General features: G+C 42.1%; 1 protein-coding gene across 1 annotated transcript; it reads right to left on the bottom strand.

Moving 5' to 3' along the window:
- On the bottom strand, positions 1–26,890 carry PPEF2 (protein phosphatase with EF-hand domain 2). Its single transcript, XM_054590027.1, has 16 exons — positions 26,797–26,890; positions 21,320–21,447; positions 21,104–21,161; positions 19,872–20,047; positions 18,374–18,488; positions 17,334–17,380; positions 16,353–16,519; positions 15,849–15,885; positions 15,616–15,765; positions 10,711–11,097; positions 8,627–8,812; positions 6,807–6,949; positions 4,497–4,603; positions 2,626–2,789; positions 1,785–1,872; positions 1–254 (listed from the first exon to the last, which is right to left on the bottom strand). The coding sequence occupies exons 1-16, from the start codon at positions 26,849–26,851 to the stop codon at positions 1–3; spliced, it is 2,262 nt and encodes a 753-aa protein (XP_054446002.1). The 5' UTR covers positions 26,852–26,890.
- Between the last annotated feature and the right edge of the window lie 251 nt (positions 26,891–27,141).

Here is a 27,141-nt window from a genome sequence, read left to right on the forward strand (position 1 = left end):
CTAGTGCGCTCCTGGCCTGCTGGAGCCACTCCCAGTGGCGGTCGGGGCCTGAGGGCAGTCTGAGTCCCTGCCCTCTGAGCAGGATTGCTCTACAAGGCGGAAGGCCTCCAGGAACTCGTTGATGTCGATGTGGCCGTCCTTGTTGAGGTCAATGCTCCGGGCAAGGTCACGGATACAGTCGTCTGTGATGTCGACCTTCATATGAGAGCTGAACAGCTTCCAAGTCTGCCTGAACTCATCCACTGAGATGAACCCTTACCGGAGAGGAGAAGGTGCTTCAGTTATTTTACTTTTCAATGATCATTTTCTCTGACATTCTTACAAGAACACCTGCTCCCTACTATTAAACGACAAAGACAACCAAGGCCTAGTGTCTAATTTAAATCCCAAGGAAATGGCACAAAACTACTACATCAACAGTGGTTCTCAACTGCAAGCAGTTTTTGCACCTCTTCCCTCTAGAGACATTTTTGATTGTTATGACTGGGGTGAGGGTGGGGTGTTACTGGTATCTGGTAGGTAAAGGTTAAGGATGCTACTAAGCATCCTATATGGCATACGATGCACTCCAAAACAAAGAATTATTCAGAGAAAAATATCAATCATGCCACTGCTGAGAAACCGAGCAATCATCCTGAATATATATTAATTTATTCTGCTTTTAAAAAGCCTTTGGCCCTTTATATCTATGGTCAATTGATTTTTTTTTACAAGGGTTCCAAGGCTATTCAATGACTCTGCAACTGTACGCCTAGGAATATATCCTAAGAGAATTGAAACCATGTTCACATAAAAAGTTGAACATCAATGTTCATAGCAGCATCATTCATAACAGCTATAGTGGAAACAATTCAAATGTCTTTCAGCTAATGAATGGGTAAACAAAATGTGGTATATTCATACAAGAGAATATTATCTACTATAAAAGTAATAAAGAACTGATATGTGCTACAACATGGATTAACCTCGAAAACATTATAAGTGAAAGAAGCCAGGTACCAAAGGCCATATACTATATGGACCCATTTATAGAAAATGTTCAGAATAGGCAAACCCATAAAAATGGAAAGCAGATTAATAATTTGCCAGGTGCTGGTGAAGAAGGAACAAGGAATAGGAGTGACTGCTAATGGGTATGAGTTTCTTTTTAGGTGATGAAAATGTTCTGAAATTAGATAGTGGAGATAGTCACACAAACTTGTGAATATAGTGAAAAAAAAAAACCAACCCACTGATCTGAACTTTTTAAATGGGTAATTTATATGGTATGTGAATTATACTTTAAAAAAAATAAAGGTGTAATAACATTGAAAAAGGCCCTTGGACCTTTGGGGAAACAGGGTGAGAGTATATAGGGCCTCCCTGTACATTTTTGGATCTATAAGTATTTCAAAGTGAATCTATAAGTATTTCAAAGTGAAAAGGTTTTTAAAAATACTTTGGGAATGAGATCGCAAAGGCCTTTTTTGTCCTAGGCACTCGCCGTTACTCTGTGGCTAGGTTTCATAGAACCGTAAGGGCTATCCCATCTACTAATAGTCATTCTTCCTGTAAGAAGTTCTTACTCAGTTTGTCTTCATTCTGTCTGCCCAAATCCTCTTCTACATAAATTTCCGTAGTCATTCAAGTACTTTTCTAGTTTCTGCCATTTATAAGCATTGTCATTACTTACTTGGTCCCCAAAGTGCTTGAGCAGAGAGCTAAATAATCAGGAGAAAGACCAAAGGGTGGGAGGCCAAATACGTGCTGGGTGTCAGAAGTGCTAGGATAATGAGTGTCTTTACCTGAATGATCACTGTCTATGATCCTAAAAATGGTCTCCAGGTTGGATCGGTTTCGATACAGTGTTTCCAGCAAACTTGACTGTACATTCTGCAAGAAAAAAATCTCATTTTCCTTCTGTACCTCTCTTAGCTTGTCCTAATATATAATCAACACACAAACAATCCTGACAATAAAACACTCTTAAAAAAACCTGAACATGTCTGACTGTCTTTTCACCTTCAACCCGCTTCAGTCTGCCAAATAATATAATGGTTTATCATGTAGCCTATGATAAAAATGTTCTAAAACTGACCATGGTGGTGGCTGCACACATCTGCAAATGTACTTAAAACCATTAAATTGTACACTTCAAATGGCAGAATTGTATAGAGTGTGAATTATATTGCAATAAAGCTATTTTTAAAAGTACCTAGCCCATGGCTTCATATACATTACACATTCAATAAGTGTTTATAGAATAAATACTTTTATTTAATGGAAACAACAGCATGAAGCAATGGAAGTCGACCTGGGTGTGAGTCTCAGTTCCATAACTTACACACTTTGTGACCTGAGGCAGCCTCTGGTGATCAGCCAGACCTCAGCCTCTGTGATCAGTGTCCTCATGGGTATAATGGAGCTAATACTACCTATCTCTTGGGGTGATTTTAAGGATAAACTGAAGCAACACATGTAAATCCCTTAACGTAAAGTCTGACTAATGGAAGCTCAGCCAATAGTTGTTCCTTTTCTCACCCATCTTCTTGTGTGGGTTCTCAATATTTGTTTCTGGTTCAAAGTTCCCCATAAGCGGCTTCACGGTCCACAACCTACCCCTGTCCACCATTTTCTCACCATTACCTTGTAATTCGGTTGTTCTTTGGCCACGTCCTCCAGCCAGGACTCGTAGTGCAGCATGGCACCTGCCGCGCTGTTCACCAGCTGTGGCCTCAGCACCCGCCACGGCAGTCCTAGGCGCAGCACGGACTCCACGGCTGCGGCCCATTTCCCCAGGGGGATTACACCTACGGGAAAGAGCCGACTTGCTGCCTTGTCACCTACAAGTCCCGTCTGCTGCCTAACAGTGCATACTTTTTACCCTGACATTCTTCTTACTATCTGGAAGTAATAGAAATAATGGGCCCTGTCACTACTTCTGTTGGTCATGGTAGAGAAAGTACCGTTGGAAAGTAGGGTTGCCAGATAAAACACAGGATATTCAGTTAAATTTGAATTTCAGACAGACCATAAGGTATAAGTAGGTCCCAGATATTGCATGGGACCTACTTATATCTAAAAATTACTTGTTATCTGTCTATAATTCAACTTTAATTAGGCATCCTCTTTTTATTTGCTAAATATGGTAATGCTACTGGAAGTCACACAAGACTCTTACAAATAACATTATAAACCATTATGTATATACAGCATTGGTTGTTTATTTGTACAGGAAAAGATATTGCTATGACTACATTACAGTTACTGCTGTCTTATATGGGTACATGTAGCCAATGTTCTTTACATATCTCACTGAACTGAGAAATTTTCTAACTTGATTAATAGAACATGGAACAAATAAATATTGGATTGGCAAAAAATGTTTGTTTGCTTTTTTTCCATAAGATGGATCTAGTAGGGTTTAGTTGTCTTTACTTTCATTCAGAACAATTTTGTTAGATTGTATTGTGACAGCTGTCATATCAGCATACATTTAAAAAAACTTATCTGGTGGATTTTTGTGTAGTCATTTTAATATTGAAGATGGAAGGAAATATGCAACTATTTCAGCATATTATGTTTCATTATTTCAAGAAAGGTTAAAAATGCAACTGAAACACACACACATGAAAGATTTGTACAGTGTATGGAGAAGGTGCTGTGACTGACCAAACATGTCAAAAGTTGTGTACAAAGTTTCATGCTGGAGATTTCTCACTGGATGATGCTCCACAGCTGGGTAGACCAGTTGAAGTTGATAGCATTCAGATCAAGACATTAATTGAGAACGATCAATGTTCTACCACATGGGAGATAGCTGACATACTCAAAATATCCAAATCAATAATCATTGGTGAAAATGAAAAATGTGTCTTGTATTTTATGGAAAAAACTAATGGACTTTTTGGTCAACCTAATACACTCTTAACAACAACAAGAAGCCAAATTATTGATATGTTATTTGGATACACTCTTGTAACCTGCTCCACCTGTTTTGTTTTTTAAATCCTCACCTGAGGACATGTTTTTATTGATTTTAGAGAGAAAGGGGCTGGGGGAGAAACATCAGTGTGAGAGGCACATACGGAGACTGGTTGCTTCCTGTATGTGCCCAGACTGGGGATCGAACCACCAACCTAGGTATGTGCCCTGACCAGGAATTGAACCCATAAAATTTTTGGTGTCTGGGATGACACTCCAACAAACTGAGTCACCCATCCAAGGTCACCTGTTGCTTTTTGCTTAGTTCTGGCCTTGTCACCCTTCCCTTGACTCCATTCCTTTTCACCATCTCCATCTATATTCAGCCAAGTTCATATTCTGCTAAGAGCACGGGATTTTAAAATTTAGAAAAGATAACTGGGACATTAAGTTGAATAAAATGGAGGAAGTGGTCAGAGAGGTCTTTTGGTCATCTGCTCATTCAACAAATATTTATTTGCTAACTACTGTGAAACAAAGATTTTTTTGCCCAGTTTCCTTCCCCTGTGAATATTTTACTTCATTAGTCTTACCAGTTTTATCTTTATCATGCTTCTTAAATTCATCAAGAAGATCTGAGGAATGAGCAAACAACTTGTTTCGCAGAGCTCTTAGAGCTGACTCCTCTACTCGGCTAATCCTGTGACAGAAGGAAAAAAAGGAACATTTTTAAACAATTACTATAGAAGAAATAGTTATGGGTTTTCACTACATTTCACCTCTCTCTTAATGTCTCAAACCACTAAGGTCTCAGTCTTTGAGGGACGAGCTCTACCTCTTATTTCTCCCCACTGCTCCCAGACTTTTCCCTGCTGTGCACACATGGGACCAGTCTGTGCTTTGCTGCCGTCCTTCCCAGTGTAGAATAGTGATTAGAGCAAATGTCCTAGAGAAAGGCCACCTTTATGGTAAAATTATATAACTGTTCTGTACCTCAGCTTGCCCATCTGCAAAGTAGGGATAAAAATGGCACCTATCTTATAGGATTATTATGAAGAAGAAATTAGTAAATTCATGTATTGCACTTAAAGAGAGCCTGGCACATAGAAAGTACTCAATAAATGCTGTTATCAGAATCGTGCTTTCCTTGTAATTTATTATTACAGTGAACAGTCACAAGGTAAGATCTATGAATAACAAAATATCTAAACAACATCTAAAATAAAAACATCTAAATGTTTTATCTAAATGTATATCTAAAATAAAAAACCATCTAGTTTTCTCAGTGTTACAGTACCCACTGAGGGAGACAGGGCCATTATGCCCATCACAGAGTACGTAACAAACCCAAGGCCCCACAGCCACTGCGGTGTGGGGCAAGGGGTCCATCTTGACAGGTGGACTCCAGGCTGGCTAAACTATTATTGCGACATGTGGATTTAAACCAAAAGTAAATGAATTCTGAATGAGGGTTCCTCTAAGCAAAACACATGATCTTGAGTTCAGACATCAATTTTGGTTGGTTGGAGACATCTCCCCTCTTCCTTCTAAGTTCTCCATTGTGGTCCAGATAGTTGAAGTTGTCGGGCAAGTGACTTCTGGGTAAATCAGGTGATACTGTACTTGTTTTGATGCAATTCATGACTATTTCAAAGAGCTGAGTGATCTTTAATTATGTTATTAAACTTGTTATTTATAGGATTCCCTATAGTGACTCCTTTTGTAGTGACAACACTGGAATCACATGAAATCAAGGCATTTCAGGTGTGTGGGGCCCACCCTTGGATACTCTAATTTGGTAGGATTGGGATGAGGTTCAGAAAACTTATTTTTTTTTAAACAAAACTTTACAGATGATTCTGCTGCACAGTAGGTTTAACTATTACTAGTTGAGTTTAAATTTCCACATAATATTTCTTTTTCTAAGTAACGCTGGCCTTGGTTTTTTAATAATTTGAACGTTTCATAACCCAAGAGTAATTTAAAATAAGGTACTTTCATAGTACTCACACAAGGCAGATGCTAAATATTAATGTGTTCTTTCCACTAGATTTATGCTAACTTTGTTTTGATTTCTAATTTAGTTCATCTGATAATTTAAAAATCTTCTTTGGTACCACTAAAACTGTATCTCTTCATAGTTTTATATTCTGGGGACGTCTTGATGGGAGGCAGTGTTGCATGGTTGTTAAGTGTGTGAGCCCTAAAATACAACTTCCTGGGTCAAGGCAAACGTTCATTGCTTATTAGCTCTGTGACCATGGGCCAGCTGATTTCACCTCTTTTCCTTAATGATCTCATCTATAAAACTGAAAATTATTAACATGATGTGTATTTCATAAGTTCATTATGAGACACCAATTTTTCATAATAATGTGTGGTATGTTCCAACAAAGATTACAATTCAGAATCAGCACAAAATAAGCCATTTAAGTAATATTATATGCTGCCTTTCCAGGAAGGAGGACCATTGCTAATATATGTGTACTGTGAAGTCCATCTGCCAAATCCAGAGGGTGAAAGAACCTTTGTCGGGGTCTGTGGGGTAGCACGGATTCTTTAAGGATGAGAGAAAACAGAAGAGTGATCCTGGAAAGAGTTGGTGGCCTGGTCTATGGACTTTACTCAATATGCACCCACCGAGAATAATTTTAATTAAATCAGACTTTCAGAAAGCACATTTGTTTCTTCCATTAATGACGGGGAGGTAGAGACTTCCACGTGTTTGGAGAAGAAAGAGACTCCTGCCTATAATGTCTATTGTAGATCGACCTTAACTGCTGACGGCTAAATTCTGAATTCTCACTTAGAATTTAGATAAATGTAAGAACATTTGCCACTTCAAAGAGTCTATACACACTATAATTCTGTTTTTCTGAAAATCATTCATTGGGAAGTCTTGCCTTTGCCTCATGGTCAGTCTGTGAGTTGCCTGGTTAGCTTGATACTGTACAATGTGTGGGGTCAGGGCTGGCCCCAGTTTGACGTAGGCCCCTCTGTTACTGCCAACTTCATAGTAGTTGGAGGCAGAGAAGATGGTTAACACCTAAAACATAAGAGGAGAGAGACAGCCATGCAGGTTCACTGAACAACTCTTTGCCCTGAAACCTAGAAGGATCAGCTCAATTTCAGGAGTTGCCATTTCTCCTTGACCTCACCTACAGGACTTTTTTTTTTTTTTTTTTTTTTTTTTTAAGCCATCAATGCTAGTAGGGCAGGAGTTGTGAGTCAGGTAATAAAAACTGGAACTCTGATAGAACATCCACAGCATATTTTCTTCACATTTTTATCCTAATTAAAAATAGTAGGGGTCCTAGAAAAAGCTTAATTGATTCCACTGAGAGGTGAACTGGGTCTAACAAACTGGGATGGCCATTACAATTAGCAAGCAGATCAATTATTAGCTATTGTGAGGCTTCAAGTCAGCGCAGTGCCCCCTGAAATGCTCTGTGAAAAAGTTTCCATTGTCAATACACTGGGAAATGTTAGTCACTGCATCTTTTCTTGGAGATTCACAATGAATACAGGAAATCAAATGTTCTCAGAAGTTTTGCACTGAAGAAACTTATATAAGCATTTAACCAAACATTCCTTGCACCACTTGATCTCCAACTTTTTTTCACATGGAAGCCTGTTGGTTTTCTGTTGAGGTAGTATTCCTGGGAATACACTCACCTCTATGGCATTAGGCTAGGAAAACATTGTAGGATTTAGAGATGTGCAAGGATTAGTCAGAACATTAGTTAGGCTCCTGAGGGGACAAACTATCCAGAATCCCCGCCTGGGGCACAGTGCTGAAATCCTGTTGCCCTGGAGTGTTTTCTGAGACCTGTGACAGTGAGCAATGTCACTTAAACAATAGAGGTGTGTCTGGGAAAACACCAGGCCGTATGTCCACCCAGGAAACGGGAGCATACTTCCCCTTACTCACCTCTCAGAGTATTGGTGAGCGGTGGCCTCAATCAAATTGTGAGTTTCAAAGAGGCTCGTGATTTCACTGCTGGAAACATATCCTAAGAATCCCAAAACACCACTTCAAAAGAACCTATGCACCCTTATGTTCATAGCAGTATTATTTACAATAGCCAAGTGCTGGAAACAGCCTAAGTACCCATCGATAGATGAGTGGATCAAAAAACTCAAAATATTTACATAATGGAATACTACCCAACAGAAAGAAAGAGGGAAGTCCTACGTTTTGAAACAGCATGGATGGAACTGGAGACTATTATGCTAGGTGAAATAACCCAGTCAGTGAAAGACAAATACCATATACCTCTCACATATAAGAGGAATCTAATGAACAAAATAAACTAACAAGGAAAACAGAACCAGAGACAAGGAAACAAGGAATAGACTGACAGCTGCCAGAGGGGAGGGGGAAGGGAGATAATGGTGGAAAGACGGGGAAGGAACTAGTCAAAGAGCACGTGTGAAAGACCCAAGGACATGGACAACAGTGTGGGGATTGACTGTGGGAGCGGGGTGTGGGCTGGGCAGAGGGGGGCAAAAGGGGAAGTTGGAGCACCTGTAACAGAATAAACAATAATAAAAAAATAAAAAGGCTATGAAAGTCAAGGATAAATGACTGTAAAGGACCTAGTTACTATGAGCAAGAGGATAACAAATACAAGGCACAGCTGATTGTGAAAAGCCTTTGCCCATCCAGGCCTGGGAGGAGCAGTAGGGACCACTCTTGTGATACTGCACAGGGCCCACCCACCTTGCGGCCATGGCAGAATTCATAGCCTTCGGGCTTGCACTCGTGTGAGCGGATCAGGAATTGCAGGTTGTATTTCTGTAGCAACTGTTTTGTCACATTTGGCCCAAAATAACAGCCTCCTCCTCGAACAGTGTTGGCCTTGCAGCCCTCCTGAGCCATGGGATCACTCCACAGTATATCTACGACCTGGAAAGAACAAGAAATGGTGTCTTTCCTAAAAACTAGACACATATTCACTGAGAGTCATTTCTAAGGAAGGAGGAAGAGCAGGAAAAGCAGGAAGAGAAGAAAAAAAATTTGACTAGAAGAAAGTGAATACATTTGCATGCAATCAATATTTGACACATACATTTTTTTGGACCTCTATGGTTCCCAAATTTTTTATTACTCACAAAAAGAGCAGGTATATGCGCATATTGTTGGACAAGTATATGCCCACTTTCTTGAAAATAAATCTTATTTGAAAGCTCAATAGATAGGTTAAAAAAGGAGCTGCTCTGACAGAGGCTGTGACCTGGCCAGCACCCGTCAGTCAGCACCACTCCAGGCTCCTGGACATTTGCCCCAGAGGGAAGGCAGGCATCCCGGGACCGACAAGGGAGCCTCTCGTGCAACATTCACAGGGCCCAGACGTGGTCCGAGGAAAGTGCAGGAGGATGTTTTATTTCTTAAAGCAATTGCAGGATTTTTAAAAGAACTTGAAGAGGAGCTGAGCAATTTTTCTAGCAATGTAGATTCTAATCTTTTCTATTGTTACTGCTCAGGAAAACACTGATAACCAGTTTTACCCAACTTGTGAAATAATTGGGTGTATTCTAGTTGTTGACACCTAACACTTTCTTTAATGTGCTTTGAAGGGGAAAAATGCATCTGATGTATAAATATCAGCACATGATTGTTGAGTCATGTCTTGCAGGTCAAGAGACTCGTGTTTTAAAATGTCGGTTCTGAGCCGATATTGAAGGCCATGTCGATAACTCAGGGAGAATACAAATTAAACTCACCACCTCTTTCTCTGAGGAATTAGGTGCAACTCCACCTCTTTCTTACTACCCTCCATCCAATCAATCAGCAAGTTCTATTAATGTTAGCCTTCAAATAATCCTGAGTTCTTTCCTTTTTGTTATTGGATGAACCATTAAAAATTGGCATTTTTCTAGGTCAAAATGGTTGAATACCAACATGTTCACATAATTCTACTAACACTACTCCACAAGACCACCACCTCATTCCCTTTGGATTACAGTAACAGTTTTTGAAGGGGCCTCCCTGCCACAGTCTTGTCCTAGTGAAATGTGCCTTCATTTGGCTGCCAGAGTCAGCTGCAGGCCCAGCTTAGGGATATTGCATGTTGGTCCTAAACCACCACAATGAAGTGAGTTGTAATCTTTTTGCTGATGCAGGGTTTTGCCTTCGATGGTTAAAAAAATAAAAAAAGCAACATCTGTGGGGCACAATAAAGTGAAGTGCAATGAAACGAGGTATGCCTCTATTTTGGCAGGCGCTGTGAATATCTCCTCAACATCCATTCATTTTCCATGCTAAGAAAACTCTGATTGGGTGTCTGGGGTGGCATTGTGCCAAGCTAAATACTTGATCTTCCAGTCTTCCTTGCAGCTAGGGGTGGCCACGTGAGACGGTTCCAGAGATTTTGGAAACGCTTTTGATTGCCTGATAACAGAGGACAGAAGGTACTGACATAGCCCTTTTGCCTTTGAGCTACAGCAGACACCCGTCTGACACATTAAAAAACAAATTAACAGAAAACAAAACATATGGTAGCATCCAAGAAGTCATGGCTTACCTTTTACCCCAGTGATGCCAGGTCACTAAATCAAGTTTACTCAGGCAATAGAGACTAACTGTGACATCTTCCCATCCTTCCTAAAACTCTAAAATGTATGAGTCATTAGGCAAATACTAGTATCTTTTGGGGGATGTTCTAACTCCAGGGATAGAGAGAGGCAAACAAACAAACAAAACCTTGAATTTACATGGAAAGATGAGATTTGATCTGTTTTTTTAAATCGTGGTCCCTCCTGACGGGAGCCAAATTCCAGGCTGCAGCACCTGGCCACACCCACCTGCCTCCACTCCTCCCGAGTGGGCTCCAGCAGCTCCCTAGCTTCAGAGTCGGCGTCTGCCATGAAGAGCCAGGGCTCCTCCTTCTCCTTGATCACCGGGAAGCCAGCTTGTTGCCAGCATCTCTCCAGCTCCAGGTCCACGGAGCGCCTCACCTGCCGGGAGAGCTCTCTGGGGTCCAGAGGGCCACAGCAGGGGACGCTGCAGGAGCGTCCAGCTTTGTGTGTCTGGTGGGAGCTGAGGCAAATGGGTGAAGAGGGGAGAGGGTGGCTCTGGGGAAGAAACCATGGGGAGGGTCTCCCTGCAGAGCTCGTCTGCTTGGCTTTTCCCTTCTCCTCCTCCTGCTTCTCATTCTCTTTTCTTGTTTTGCACCTCAAGGTGGAAACAATCTACAAATGTCCAGAAAACACACAGGTGATGAATGGAACCAGAGGTCCTCGTCGAGTAGCGCTTTGGCATCATGCCAGGGCTCCTTACATGGGAGTCCACGGAGAAGCCCTGGCCTGTGAGCCGTTTGTTCTGGCTCAGGATAAGGCAGTCACAGAACTTGAGAGTGAGCCTTTGGAAACTGTTTTAGCCATTTGATATGGCTATGAAATTCAAGCGCATGGTCAGTGGGTTTATATTTTTTGTTTGAATTTCATTTTTCTAGGAATTCATATATATGAATTATATATGTTGTACTTTACAAGAGCATTAATCTTTGCCAAATAGGAAATGTATAAAACCTGGTCCTTCAGCACAGATTATTTGATAAATGTTAACCTGTGCCATGGTTTCTGTCAGGGAGAGTAGTGATTTTAAGACAAGGATGAGAAAGGGCGCCCCTCTCTCTGGATGGTGAGTGCTTACAGGCTTTTCTGCTGTTTCACAGATACTGAAAGCAGAGGAGAAGACACAGCTTATGGTTAAGAAACAATGGAATAGAAAAAACTTGACACTTGCTGTGGGGTTGCACTTACAGGTTGTCCTGTCTTACCTGCAATCTCACCGTTGAGGAAGGACAGGATAGGGGAAGGGAACACCTCTTTTTAGCCTAATTGAGAAGAAGAATTGAGTATGGTCTCTTTCACTGACTCAGAGTCACCATGGTACTGACACCCGGCTGAGAACGTAGAGGACACAAGCAGACAGAACTCTGATCACAGGAAAGCGAGGGGTCAGGCCCCAGAGCAGGGCTGTGACATTGAGTGGCCATTCCTGGCAGGTCTGAGTGCCACAGTGAAAACTGAGGGACACGGCTTTCACCAGGATATCAATGACAAAGGTCTGGTTCACAACGGGATCTCTGTTCTAGCACATAATCAAAGAATAAGAACCTTCTGCAAGTAGACAGAAGGACTGTGAAACCAGAAAGCCATGTCCCGGTGTGAACTGGCTTAGGGCACGAACAAAGAAGTACACTCAGAGAGGGTCAGCAGAACCTGAGTGACGTTTGAAGAGGAATCCAGATCAAAGAGAATAGAACAGAGGTTATTTTCTAACATTGGACAAATGCTAATTTGTTGGGAAACACCTGGCCTCATTTCAGGAGCTGTAACCCCGCCGACAGGCTGGAGGGCCCCAAGGCTGGAAATACTCAGGAGGCCTTGGGAAAGCAGGTCCCTGAGGAGACTTGGCCTGTCCCCCGCTGGCAGGGGCATGGCCCCTGCCTCTCTGCTTTGCCACGGATGGTCAATGGCCAACGATAGGTAAGTTACCTTGCACTGAGGTAAACAACCTAAGACAAGTATTGGCCGATATTGGCAGCAGACCAGAAATTGGGGGACACAGAGAAGGGGCAAAAAGGCCCTCACACCTCTCGGCTTGGCTTGGACGTGGCCGGAGTCCTCATTGCAGCCGAGAAGCTGTCTCCTTATCTCTTGATGGTTCCCTCCCCGCCGCCTGGCTCAGGCTTGAAACAGTGCAGGAAGAACAGCCCTAAATCAGATCTGGCGGTTGCCAGGGTGATCAGGCCTAAAAGTAAATTCTTTAGAGTGTGCTCTGTCCCTCCCTCAGATCTCTGGCCAGCTCATGCTGCGAAGGACCTTCACAGTAATTACACCCCTTACCCTTTATCATTAAGGCGTTTGCCCTTGTCTTCATTCTCTTTTGTTTAGACTGGTCTCCTCTCAGACCCATGTAAATCAGTGAATTCCTGTCACTTGTTTTCTTAAAGGTATCTATTCTCTGTGAGCCTTAACATGCTAATGTAACGAGTGTACATATGCGTTCCTGTTACCTAGCCCTCTGATAAGTTTTTCATTAAAGCCTTGGAACAAAGGGCAATGGGGCCTTCCCCACTAGAGGGATGTGCTACGGCCTTCTCTAGAGGGAAGTGTCCCCGTCGGCTCTCCCAGCAAACAGAGAAGTGTTTGAGATGTTTTGTGTTTTACCCCCCTCGTCCTTGACAACCCCGGGACAGGCTCTGTGGGTTTCAGAGCCCTGCTCCCGCCTCGGCTGGCCCCAGCCAGTTTCCCTCAGGTTTCAGGGAGCGCTGCACTCTCTGCGGCGCTCCCCCGCGGCGGTGCGCCCCTATAGCTGCCACGTAGTGGGACACTAATTATTTCCTAGGCAGTTCCAGCCCTGGGCACAGAGAGTGAAAGGCCACAAAACATGAATGGACTCATGGTCACCTCTTGCTCTTCTCATTGCCGGCTCACACTGAGGGACAGTCCATCAGTCCACCCCTTCAACCCTCAAGCAACTGTATTTTAAGAATGTTCTTTTCTGCTCTAAGAGGCATTGCCAACTTTCATTCTTAAGGAGAATGACACTGTTAATATATAGAGAGCCCTTTCCAAATAGGTGCTGTTTTGTCCACTTCCCATGAACTAATTGATGAACCCTGAGGCCATCGCTATGAAATAGCATCCTTTTATAGTTTTATATAAATTAACTGATTAACCCTCATACCCCTAAGAGATAGCATCCTTTTTATAGTAGAGAGAAGAAAGTTGACGCACAGAGATACCAAGGCTGTACCAGGACTGAATCCAGATAACTGACCCCAGAGCCCATTTTATTTTGTGCTTTCCTCCCAAGTGGTCCTGGGACTCTGTACAGATCCCTACATCACTCCTCCCCAGAGCTTTGCAAACCAACTGTTCGGAAATTAGCTTTTTGCTAAGCTTCAGAAAATACACTGTCCTCTAGCATTCTTTCCCAAAGTTTCTGCTTCTCCTGTGTTTACATAATTAAATGTTATTCTTCCCATGAGATAATCTGCTCTACCATGACTTGCTATTTCTGCCTGGATACAGCTGAATAGAAATGTTTGAACTGAAAAAAAACAGGAAGTGCCACACAACATGCAAAACAGACAAAGGAAATACTAAGAGTTGATTTCATATCACCAGGGACCCTCTCTCTCCATCAAAAATGTGAAAGGGTTGAGATTGTGGAGACATTGAAAGGGGATTTTATGAGGAGTTTTGGAGGGAGCTATTGAAAATGTTGCAGGCCGTCCCTCCTCCACCTCTGCCAAACAGTTAACCTTTTCCTCTTCCAACAGGAGTTGGGTGTAGGGACAGTAACTTATCTTTTAGTCATCAGACCACAAGGAACCATGATCAAACTTAATAGGTAGGACCTGAGTCCAGACACCTCACACTTTGAGCTGGATACAAGTATTGGATGAGACTTGGGTGTAGACTTCCCAGGGGAGGGGATGAGAATGGTTCTATGTGTGGGAAGAAAGGTACACATCAAAATCTGGGGAGCCACAGGGACGGACTAAACAGTGTTGCTGCCCCAGCACCTGTCAACCCTTCTTCCTTGGTAAGAGAAACCCGGATTCTTACAGATATCACCTGAAATAAAGACTACACTTTCCAACAGGCCTTTCAGCTAGGTATTGACATAGAACAAAGTACTGAACAGAAATTGTGTGTACAAACAAATCCCTTAAAGTGAAGAAACATGCCTTTCTAAGGCTCTCTAACTTATGCTGGCTAGGATGGGGTCACGACTGTGGGAGCTCAAGTCGCCATGTTGGGCCACGGTGCAACAGGTGGAGCGGCCAGGCCGGAGGAACCAGGGTCTCTAATGGCTTTGTGGTGTTGCTCTGCCAGCCCTGGACTGCTTGCCTCCAGCTTTTATTTACATGAGAAAGAAATAAACACTAAGCCATTGTTATTTGAAGTTCACTGCCACGTCATAAAACAATTTCCACTTATTGAGTATACATTTCGAAAGGTGGAAGCGATATTTTCATTTAATTCTCACAACGTCTATGACATAGTTATTCATATCCCTATTTTACAGACTTAGAAACAGGTTCACTAAGTTAAATAACTTGTTCAAGGTCTCATAACTATAAGTAACAGAACTGTTTTCTTTTAATCATAGACTCTTACCCTTGAACAGTACCTTCTGACTTCTCTATTCCAACTGCTGTTAGGTCAGGGATGGACACACGTGGCACTAGTTCCCCACCACCATGTCCATGGCAAACATCACTAGCTGGTCACAGCACGTGTGCTCCTTGAGCCCAGCTGGGGATTCTCAGTCCTTCTTTTAATGGTCTAAGCCAAGGATTTTCAACTGGTGTGCCACAAGAATTTTAAAATATGCAATGCCTAACAATTTCACCAGGGGCACTATCATCCTTTTTTCCCTTAAGCTATCAAATTTTTTAAAAAATGACAACAGCCAACACAGCAATAGCCCTCTGATGTGAATGAATCAAAATTACACCTATTTCTTGTCAGATTGGCAAAAATATTTTTTGGCGTGTCATAGAATTTTAGTAATTAGTTTATAGGTGCCATGAGGTGAAAAAGATTAAAAATTGCTGTTCTAGTGTTTTCTCTTAACAGCCCTTTTTTGTCTACTGGAGGCAGCATGCAAGATGACATGTATTTTATGTTGACAGTGAAACTGGGCATTTTGGTAAAATTTACACTATTTCATTATCCATTCAGTACCTTGTGCCTGTCTAGTTTAGACAAAAGCTCTAGGTCCGTCGTGTCTGACACCCCACCATGAAGAATCAGGACTTTCTCATCAACCAGAGTGGCCAGTGGAAGCCAGCAGAAAACATCTTGCAGTATTTTTAGTATTTTCTTGCCATGCACCTGAAAAAATGATATGAACATGATACTGAGTTTCAAACAATTCACTCAACTTAAAGAAACTTTTGCTTTTAAAGGCAGCGCACCTTGTATTTATGCATCACTTCCTTGGTGAAGCCATATCTAGATTTAGAAGCAAAATTAGATATTAAAGTTAGCGACAATAGTTATGGCACAATTGGATTTTTATAAAATGCATATTCTATATACATGTACTTAACTATATAGAAAAGGGACTAATTGCCAACATGTTTACAGTTGTAACATTTTCTCTGGGTAGACAAATTATTGTATATCTTAATTTTCTTTCTTTTGCTTATCCATATTTCTTACTTTTTCTATAGTTAACCTTTATTGTTTATACGATAAAGAATATGAATTTGTGAAAAAATTGAATGGTTTTATTAGAATGGTAGGATAATGTGTAAAATTTTAAAAAATATTTTAAAATGTTGTATGTTGTGTATTCTACTTTATAAAATTGAAAAACTACTTTTAAAAAGCATCTAACAAATAAGCTCTCTGACAAAGTAACCTTTTACAATTGCAACAAGTAAATATCAAATATCCAAGCACATTCTGGTTTGTACCGTAAATTCACCATGTAGTCCTCGTGGTTTCCTCGGTTAAGATGGAACTCTTTGGGGTAAACCAACATGAAGGCAAAAAGAACCATCAGGATCTCTAGTGAATCCTTGCCTCGATCCACAAAGTCACCGTTGAACACATAGGCTCGCTCTGGTGATGGGAGGCCATTCTTCCCAACAAGGAGACCAGTCCAAGAAGAGGCAGAGAAAGAAGAAAGGAGGAAATCAGGTTAAGCCGCCGTGTATTTGACAGTTACATCAGATCTAACACCAATTCTGAGTGATCTGGCTTTCTTCCAAATGTGAAATGCCAGTAAAAGATGGAAATAATTTCTACTGGGTTTATATGTCCTCTCCAGCCAACCAGAGGTTATGACATGTTCACCAGAATAAATACTTCATACAAAGCCAGAGTGTTATCGGGTGGTATGTGCGAGGGGCACTGAACTTGTGACCCAAAGTCCAGTTTTAAGTTCTGGCTGCACTATCTTTAATTAACAATAGCAGCTGCCATAGATTCCTCAGGATTAAACAAGACAATACATGGCAAAATGCTTTGGGAAATGTAGTATCTATATAAAGTTATATTACATTAATAGAATATTTATATATGTTGTTATATGCTCTACATTTTATAACTAAAAGTGGCTATGAAAATAGCTTTTGATTGCTTTGATAATAAATAATTTTCTCTATTTAAAAAAAGAAAATCAATTGCTGAATAATGATTCCTTCTCTTTATTAACATCAGAGTTTGTAATTTTTAAACTGTACAAATATATAGTAGAATATAATGCAATGCTGGCTTTTATATTATATATTTGCTACTATGCATTCTAATACTTTATTTATGTATTAATATACTATGTATATTTAATATTTTTAAATCTAAGCAATACTTAATAATTTGTTTAATAGATACTGTATTCAAACTCCTAAATTAAACCTCAGAACAAGACAGGAACTGAAATTGAACATTCCTACCTTATAAAATATAAATATTAAGTCATCCAATTGGCCATGTAAATCTCCTAACAAAAATAGAATAAGAATATCAGTTTTGACTGGTTCTTACCATTGTTTCTCATTTTTCACTATTAAAAATACCCAGAAAAAAACTGACAAGATTAAGAACTTACAGTTACTCATTTTTCCATCAGCAAGATAAAGGTAAATACTACTTTCCCTTGTTGCAGGGAAAATTAATATCGAAAGTAGAGAGCACAATACTTTTTCCTGTATGATTATCATGAATAGTAAACAACCTGTATTCTTACCGAAGCAAAGATGAGACAGAATTGCAAACCCAGAGGAGAATGAGATTTTGCCCTATCTAATATAGGAAGCTGCAATTCACTTATGGGTCAATCTTGTAAGATTTTTTAAGAGAAGTTGGAAATCTGGATTTTAATATGAAGTCCTCTAATTTTGAAATATCAGACACTAATTTAAAAATTTAAGACCATTTCAGGACCTATCTGTAGGCTCTATGTGGCTCAGAAGTGCCAATTTATGATATACCTGATTTTCCAGTCTTCCTCCCCTAAGTTAAAGTGTGGGGTGTCAATCTATAATGTATGTTAAAAGATCATTGAAAATATTAGGAGATGGAGAAAATTGTCATTAACAGGATTTCCTTCTGGGAGAGTATCTATGGATGGCAGGAATAATTCACTAGGCCTTGGGGCCTGGTCAAGTAATAATAAACCCTTCTAACAAGAGAGGGTCATGCTACTTGCAGAGATTTTGCTCTGAATGAAGAGCATGAGTTTGGGGTCAAATATAAATTGCTGGTGAAAATAAAGCTGAGGCTGGGCCCTGTGGTCCCTGAGTCCTTCATTGCACCACCTCTACTTTAAGTAACTGGGGAGTGAATTTGCAACTGCTCTCAGTGTGAAGGGTGAACTTGGCTCACCCACATGGCCGCTGAGTCTCCCCACAGCCCCGCCTTTCCTCCTTCCCCATCCAGGCAGAGATTCTTTGTTCGGGTCTAGCACATAACACCATTTCGGACCGGCTCTTACCACACACTGTGATCTCCTCACTGTAACAGGTTGAGACCCGGTTGATGTTTGGCAGTTGTACCAGATGTTTTCTGGTCTCATGCAAAAGATTCAAGACGTAGTGAGCATGTAGCTGCTACTAGGAGGAAGTGGAGGGAGGGAACAAACCAACAATGATATTCGTGAGGGACAGTGGGCCTTCCCAATCACCCAAGGCCTCAAAACTGCCCCTGGAGACCCTATGCACAGATCCTTTCTTTTTCACCCATTTTCTACTTTTGTTTCCGTTTTTCACCATCACCCAAATATTAAACTAATTTCCTTTGTCTGCTCTGTGAAAGGCTCTCTTGCGTTTAGCTGGGGAGAAATAGATTGTTATCTCAGCGAAGTATGAGTAAGTGTATGCATGCTGATTATACCCAGTGATCCTGGCCTTACTGGGAAAACCACCCTAACTCCTCCTGCAATGAGTTAATTCATATGAAAGAGGGGAAGGACTGGAATCTGGCACAGAACCAGAATCTGACCACTTCTCACCACCACTGCCTCTACCATCAGTGTTTCAAGCCAGTATCATCTTTTGCCTGGACTATTGCAATGGTTTCATGACTGTTCTCCCTGCTTCAGCCCTTGCTCCCTCTATTAAGCAAACATAATGATTACTTTAAAAAGATAGCCAGATGATAGCCTTCCTATGCATAATGTCTCTCTATTCTTTCCGAAGAATAAGTTTGCCCCCTTTCTTCTTGGCCTCCATCTCCTAATACTCTTTCCCTGGCTCCCTCCTCTCTAGCCACAGTGGCCTTCCCAAGGTCCCTGAGCAGTCCAGGCGGGTCCTGCCTCGGGGCCTCTCTGTTCATTCCCTCTGCCTGAAACGCTCTTCCCCAGAGGCCCACATGGCACGCTTCCTCACTGTCTTCCACCTTGGCTCAGAAGTTACTTTTCAGTGACGCCTTCCCAGCCCACTCTATAAAACTGCCATCTCTCCCACTTAGAACTTAATTGTTTTGCATAGATCTTACCACCTTCTATAATATACATAATTTATAATAAACATAATTGGGGCCTGGTCAAGTATTAATAAATAAACTGTTCTAACAAGGGAAGGTCTGGCTATGTGCAGGGATTTTGTTCTGAATGGAGAGAATGATTATTAAATTTACTCATTTATTGTTACTTATTATTTGTCTGTCTCCCACTAGAATGTCAGCCCCACAGAGGCAAGGATCTGTGTCTGTCTTGCTCAGTGCCGTATCCCCAGTGCCCAGAACAGGGCCGGCATGTAGCGGTGCCCAATAATTATTTCTGGGATGAATGAACAAAGGGAGATTACATGGTTAGGAGAAGTTTTCAGTGCATAGGAACTGGTGATTGATCACAGATTTTGGCTAAGCAAAGGGGGAGTAGAATTTCTCTAGTGGGCCCATGACACAAACACCCTAAATCTGGGGCCAGTCCTTCTGCGCTGGTCTGCTCATGCCATGGAGAAGGTGGTGACTCAGGTTCCCGGTGAGCTTACTTGTTTCAGCCTGAAGGCTTCTACCAGGGCCATTGCATGGTCAGGAAGGAGTGGGAAGGAGAGGCGTGGCCCCGTGTAATTGTCTGGCACCTCTATGGATTCATAGTCACTGCATTTCTCCATCTCAGAGTCCTGGGGCACTCTCTCCTCAGTGAACATGCGGCTCAGGAAGTCCTCTAGTCAGGACAGAAAGGGTGGCCAGCTTACAATCAGATGTGCAGTCAGTCCACAGGCAACACAGAACAGTCTTCCCCTGGACTGGACAGTAAGTCCTTACTTAATGTCATCAATCAATCAGTGACTTTAAGTAAAACAATACATAACAAAACCAGTTTTTTACTATAGTCTACTGGATATAAACAAGAGTTAAGTTCCTACAGAATCTCGTTCACCTTGTAACAAAAGGACATTGACTTAAACGACATTATGAGGACCAGCCTGTCATCAGCTCCAGCTCAGGAGAGAAGAAAGAAAAGGAAAAAGTGATGACAAGTTAGGATGAGAAGGAGGCAAAGGTTCTGCCTTAGGTCAGCTCCATTCTACTTTTGTCTTAAAAGATATTTGTCGGACTTAAAAAAGATGAAAATTTAGGGGCCTAGGTTTGTTAAGAAGAAAAGGAAAAGCCATGGTGGGAAAAAGGTTCAGAGGCATTTATGGTGCACCTAGTGAAGGTGGCCTACTCCTCAGATCTCTCTGGCAATTTGTAACTGCCTGGCCCGCATCTCTAGACTGAGGGCTTTTTTCCTGGGTCCACAGAAAGCCGCGCTTGGCTGGCCCGAAATGCTTTGAAATTAACACCCCCTCCTGTCTGGCCCTCAGCAGCTTCAACCAGTGACTCAGGAGCTGCCATGTAGACTCCTGTCCCTTCAGCCTGATCAGGTGGGATCATTCTGAGGAGCATGTTTCTCATTATTTCCAAGGTATGTAGAGTTACTGGCTTTGTAGGCTGCCCTCTCTTGGCTGCCTTCCCCTCCCTGAATCCCTTCCCGCTCCCTCCCCACCCACCTGTTTCTTGTATTTAACAAATAAACTTCTTGCACTCAAACTCTTGTCCCCAGGTGTGCTTCTGGAAGAACCCAGGTTACAAGTCTGCTCTGTCATTTATTTATTGTCCTGCTCATTCCTGGCTGTCACCAGATTTATGTTTTCTTCACTCTCTGTGCATCCCCCTTCTCACCCCAGGTCTTTGACCCAGAGACAGGAGGATGTGCCATGTGGCTGTTCATACTCACTCTCATTGTGGCTGCTGGGGGTGAAGTGATCCACAAGGTAGCTGAAGAAATCGTGGAGCTGTGGAAGAACCCAAGGAGACTTGGCTTTAGAGGTGAGTGAGAAGAGAACCCAGGAGTGGTTCAGATTGGCTGTACCTTCTGGGCACCTGGGCCTTGCTGCCCAGGCGCTAGAAGAAGACAGAGCTGGAGGCAGCCCCATCCCACATCCTACCGCACCTTGACCTGGTCTTGCTGCCCAGCGTACTCTATGGACTGGAAGATACTCCAGGTGCACTGGCGCCTCATCTCCAGGCGTGCCATGTAGCGCCGGTACCACCTCTGGATCAGGACCGCTGCCTTGAAGGCTGTGACATGGATAGAGAGGCAAGCTTGTGAGCTGGGGTTCTCTGGGCCTGCGGGAGGAAGGTGAGGGGCGCCTCTCCCACTGTAACGAAGGGACAAGATGGTAGGGAAAGCACTACTTCTTGCTGCTGGTAGGAAGGACTTGCCTTTCCATTGGCTGGAGTGCCCTCTGCCCCATTCATGCCCCCCACACCACCTCCATTCTTACCTCTTTGTTATATTCCTATCACTGCAGGGTTATTGGAATTCCCACTTTTTAATGAAAACATTCATATGAGTGAAGATGAAAAGGTTGGACTGTCAGGATTCTGAGACAGATAAGAAAACTGGAGAGACTGCAGGGACATAGCATCCTTGAAAAGTGGGATGATACAGCAGGTAGGGGTGGGGGGCACTTTGATATGGTAACAGCAGACTGGCTGTCAGGAGATCTGGGTTCTGGGCCTGAAACTGCCATGACCAGCTCTGTGGCCTCAGGGGAGTCACCTTCATGGGCCTCAATGTCCTCACCTGGAAAAGGTGATGAACTAGATGATGACTGGGGAAAACAAACAACAAAAAAAAACACACCAGTGACTACACACTATAATGTCGGGTGGTTCTGTGCTGGCTGTCCCCATATTCTGACCTCCCTTCAGGCTGTAAGTGTCCCCATCTCAATACTTCTGTGACTGTGCTGACTGTCAGATACACAGGCAGACTTTGGGCTTCTCCTTTTGCCAGGAGCTGTGCTAGGTGACTGTTACCACAGGACGGCATGAGTATGTTTAACTCTTCACATGGGCTTTAGGGCCTGTGGTCCAGAGAAGAGGACCATTGTTCGCATCAGTAACTACATTCTTCTTAAGCTCCAAGGCCTGGATGTGCTGCCGCTGATGAATGAAGTATTTGTAGATAAAGCTGGATTACGAAGGAAAGCCCACATGTTCACTTGGGTCATCCTAGTGAGGAGTAGACAGACTGATTTCATATACTTGGCTTGCATTAGAGAGCTAGTACAAGTCTTGCTGATTTCCCTAAGAAAGATGATGGTGGAGTGGGAAAAAAGAACCTGGGAGGAAACTAAGCAAAGCTGAATTTGATTTCCTATGAGAGAAAAAACATGTCATACTGGAAGCATTTCTCAGAGGCACTTACTAAATAATAAGTGATGAGGCTGAAGCTCTACCAATTGAATTCTGTAAATCCATGTTCAGAATAGTGAGAGAAATACCCAGGGTGAGTGCTCCAGACTCTTTAGAGCTCATGGGAAACACACAGATATCTGGATGTTTCCCTAGATTTACAGCATCAGAATCTCTACAGTGAACCCAGAAATTTGCAGATTGAATAAGCTGCACACATGATTCTTACTCTCACTAAAGTGTAAACAACACTGAGGATTATCATGGCCGTCAATGTTCCCTGCAATGGTGCTTGCTAACACCTCGCCTCATGCACTTTAAGGCAAGTACTGCCGACAAGACATACAAGGCCTGTTCAGAAAATATCCAGCCATGCACTATGAAAAATAGAGACTTTTATTGAAGAAGATACAAAATACAAGAAACATTGTACATGGGACAATGATGCCTCAGTCCCCTTCAAAGTAGGCACCTTGGGACCTCACGCAGTTCTCCTAGTGTCTCTTCCACTGTTTAAAACACTCTGCAAAATCCTTTGTTAGAATTGCCATCAGCCGCCCCATCATATTTTCCTGAATCTCATTGACGGTCTAAAACTCTCTTCCCTTTCAAAGGTGATTTTAGTTTTGGGAGAAGCCAGAAGTTGCAAAGCACCAAATCTGGGCTTTAGGGGAGCTGAGTCACCTGGGTGTTTCACCAAAAAATCTACAGGAGACATGATGCATGATCAGGCACATTATAGTGATGAAGCTGTCAATCACCAGTTGCCCATAGCAACAGACGTTTTTGCCGTATTGCATCTCTCAACTCAAGAAGAATATTGAAGTAGTACTCCTTATTAATTGTTTGGCCTGCAGGGGCATAATTGTGATGGACAACACATTTTCAGTCAAAAAATACAGTTAACATGGTCTTGATCTTGCTGCACCTTCTTTGGGCTGGGAGAACCAGTCAACTTCCATTGGGATGATTGGGTCTTCATTTCCAGACCATAGCTGTAGACTCACAATTCTTCTCCTTTTATGACCTTCTTGAGGAAATCTGGTTCATTGGTAGCAGTTTGAATCAAGCCATTAGCAACTGCAGCACCATGTTCCTTCTGCTCTGGTAGCAGAAGCCACAGAACAAATTTTGCCACAACGCATTTCATACCACAATCCTGTGTCAAAATCTCGGACACAGTAGTGTTTGGAATGCCCAGATAACTTCTAGTTCTCCCACTGTCAGTCACTGATCTTTGGTAATTGCAGCCCATACACGTTCACATTCTCAGGTGTTGCTTATCGCATGCCTTCCACAACATGGATCACTTCCAACAGATTCTCGACCATCTTTGCAGCATCCGTACAACACTTCTGTTTGTTTTACACACATTGCATCATCCCCAAAAGCCTTTTGAGTCATCCAAATAGTTTCTGCAGAGGAATGTCCAAGCTTAACGCAAAATTGGATGCAGATTTGTTCTCCACTCAGTCATTTTGAATGTGACGGCCACACAGTACACATGCTCATTCAATGGCATCTACCGCCCCCAATGACAGTTGTCGTTGTTCACGCATGCACATTCCAGTCCACTCCCCTTGGCTTCCAGGTTCCATCAATGTCACACAAGCCGTTCTTGATATAGTAACAATGGCTGGGTTTTTTCCGGACAGGCCTCATACTTATATTTTGTGACCTGCTTCGGCTCCTTAGGCCAGCGGAGCAGGTGAAGTCTCTTTCTCTCTCTTTATTTTCCCTTCCAGTTCTCTCTCTGGGACCTGGGTTATCTTTAACTGAGATGGGCACTGTGAAGTACAGGATGGTTTTAGATCCTTTCTCCATGGCACAATACAATAGACTGGAGCTCCTCTTGCTCTGGCCTTGTATAGGCTAAGTGCTAGGGTGCAAGTCACAAATACACCGTGTTGCTAAAATCCCACATTAAGAACAAGGCAACCATGTGGCAAGAGAGAGGCCAAAGGGCACCTAGGCATCAGTTACTGCATGAACAGCTGTCTTAGAAGTAGAGCCTTTACCCCAGCTGCCCTGAGGACCAGAGACAAACCACTCTGCTGGGTCCTTTGCAAGCTTCTGACCCACAAAATCATGAGCAGAATAAAATACTTGTCTTAAACCACTAAATTTTGTGATAGTTTTTTATGCTGCAATAAATAACTGGAACAGAAACTGTATAAATGTTTTATAAAGTTATAAAACAAACTTAAATCCAAGTGAAAAAATATCAATTTCTAAAAATCAAAAGCAAAAATTAAACAAGTGAATATAACCATGTATAAGTTGGTGGCATTACCTCACAGAAAGCAGTAATGTCAAATGGCTTGAAAGTTCAATAGTTTGTACATCTCTAGTAAATAGAGCCAAAGAACAAAAGTACTACAAAGAAATCTTAGTTTTCAGTAATCATATTGTTTATAAAATAATACTGTTATTATTATTCTGAAACTATTGTGTATATATATTACAGGATAGACTAAATAATTCTATGTTAATGTCATTGGAGATTTAAAAAAGAGATATAAATATAATATCAAGGTTGTTAAGTAAATACTTAAGGTTGTTATCCTAAATACTAATTGATCATGATGATTTTTTTCACTTTTTAAAATAAATAATACATATTTTTTGGGTCTGTTCACTAAAATAATGTAGAAACAATAACCAACTTGGCAGCAATGAATATCCTATCCCCTATTCCTAGCCTGGGACCAAAAATGTTCAAGAAGAGCCTGGGACATATTGTCAGACTAGAAAACAAGGAAGCCACAAGCTCACAGGGATGTGTGTGCCCCATAAATAAGGTGCCATCCCATTTCCTTTGCTTCCTCCCCACACATCTGGATGTCTCTCCTCAGCCTCCTTTGATGGCTCAACCTCTTCCACCTGGTGCTTAAGGACTGGCTTAAGAATGGCTCTGTCTGAGTCCCTGGTTCCTGATCTGGCTTCACTCTCACTCTAGGCTGCTTCAGTGACCCTCATGGCTTCCACAACCACCTACACTCTGATGCCTTCCAAATGCATATATCTCCAGCCCTACATCTCCCGCAAATCCAGATCTGAATATGCAGCTGCCCACTCAGCACTTCCACCTTCATGTATCATGGGCACCTCAAACCCAGTGTGTATAAACTCATCATTTTCCCTCTGATCACACTTGGTTCTTCTCCGTTATCTTTACACCTGTAATTGGTATTATCATCTATCCAGCTTCCCTAGTCAGAAACCTGGAGGTCATTCTTGACCCATCCTTCTCTTTCACCCCATACATCTAACCAGTAGGATTCTGCCAATTCCACCTCTTAGCCTATTCTCTCCATCTCTACTGCCACCAACTCTGGACCAAGACATGATCAGCTCTTGATTAGATGACTTTGGTAGCTTCTAAACTGTCCTTTCTTCTTCTCCTCTTACCCCCTCTAACCCCGTCTTCATAGAAGCCAGAAGGGTCTTTTAAATAAGGATCTTTTTAATATGAAAATTATATTATAGAACTCCTATTTTGAATTCTTCAATAGTCCTTCATGCCTTCAGGATAAAACATAAAATTCTGTAAGATCTCAGTGATCTGGCCTCTGCCTACTTCAGCAGCCTCATATCATGCCACCTTCTATCTCATTCACTTCAAACCATTCAGTTCCTTGACTGTGCCTTCCTCTTTCCTACCTCATGACCTTAGTACATGCTGTACCCTCTACCTGGAGGGCTCTTTCATCCCCTTTCAGCCCAACCTATTTCATTCCCTTGTATGTGTATTGTTTGCGATAAGCTTCAATGGGCAGCCTGGCCCATCAAGTAAATTTTAGTTCTGTCAAACATACTTCGCCAAGTCCTAAGATACTCAACTGAACGTTCTGCTGACACACAAAGGAGCTGATGTTCAAGAGTTGTGTAAGGAGAATGCGCTGGCTGGGTGGCTCAGTCAGTTGGAGCATAATCCTGTACACCAAAATGCTGCAGGTTCAATCCCCAGTCAGGGCACATCCCTAGGTTGTGGGTTTGATCCCTAGTTGGGGCGCGTATGGGAGGCAACCAATTGATATTTCTCTCTCTCTCTCTTCCTTCCCATCTTTCTAAAATCAATAAACATATGTTTGGGTGAGGATTTTTTTTAAAGAGTTGCATAAGGAGAAATATAATTGTTTCTTGCTTCTTTCCTGACAAGTCCCTCTCTAAGCAACACGAGCTTTGGGGTACCCAGAGCTGCTTTGGGAGGTGGGAAACACATACCTTTCTCTGCATTCTGGAAAGCAAAATGATGTTGGGTTGAGGCGCCACTTCCCATGGTAAAAGAACAATACTTCTCCAGAACACAGGCAGCAGGTCCGAGGGAAAGTGAACTGTTTGCTGATAAAAGGAAGGGGGAACCTACAGTAGAAGGGTTCAGACAGAGTATTAGTTCAGGTGGAACAAATTGTCTGTTAACCTTGTCTCACACATCATAAAAAATTTTGAAACTGTCACCTCTCCAGTCTCAGTGCATAAGGTGTTCCTCCCCTGAAAATTTCCTCCATTTGTCATTACGTATCTCTCCTATGCTTTCAACCTTTCTACTAGCTTTTCCCTTATAGTCTA

This window comes from Pteronotus mesoamericanus, unplaced genomic scaffold (genome assembly GCF_021234165.1).
Source record: "Pteronotus mesoamericanus isolate MK-2021 breed Mesoamerican mustached bat unplaced genomic scaffold, CSHL_Meso_final contig_130, whole genome shotgun sequence".
NCBI lineage: Eukaryota > Metazoa > Chordata > Mammalia > Chiroptera > Mormoopidae > Pteronotus > Pteronotus mesoamericanus.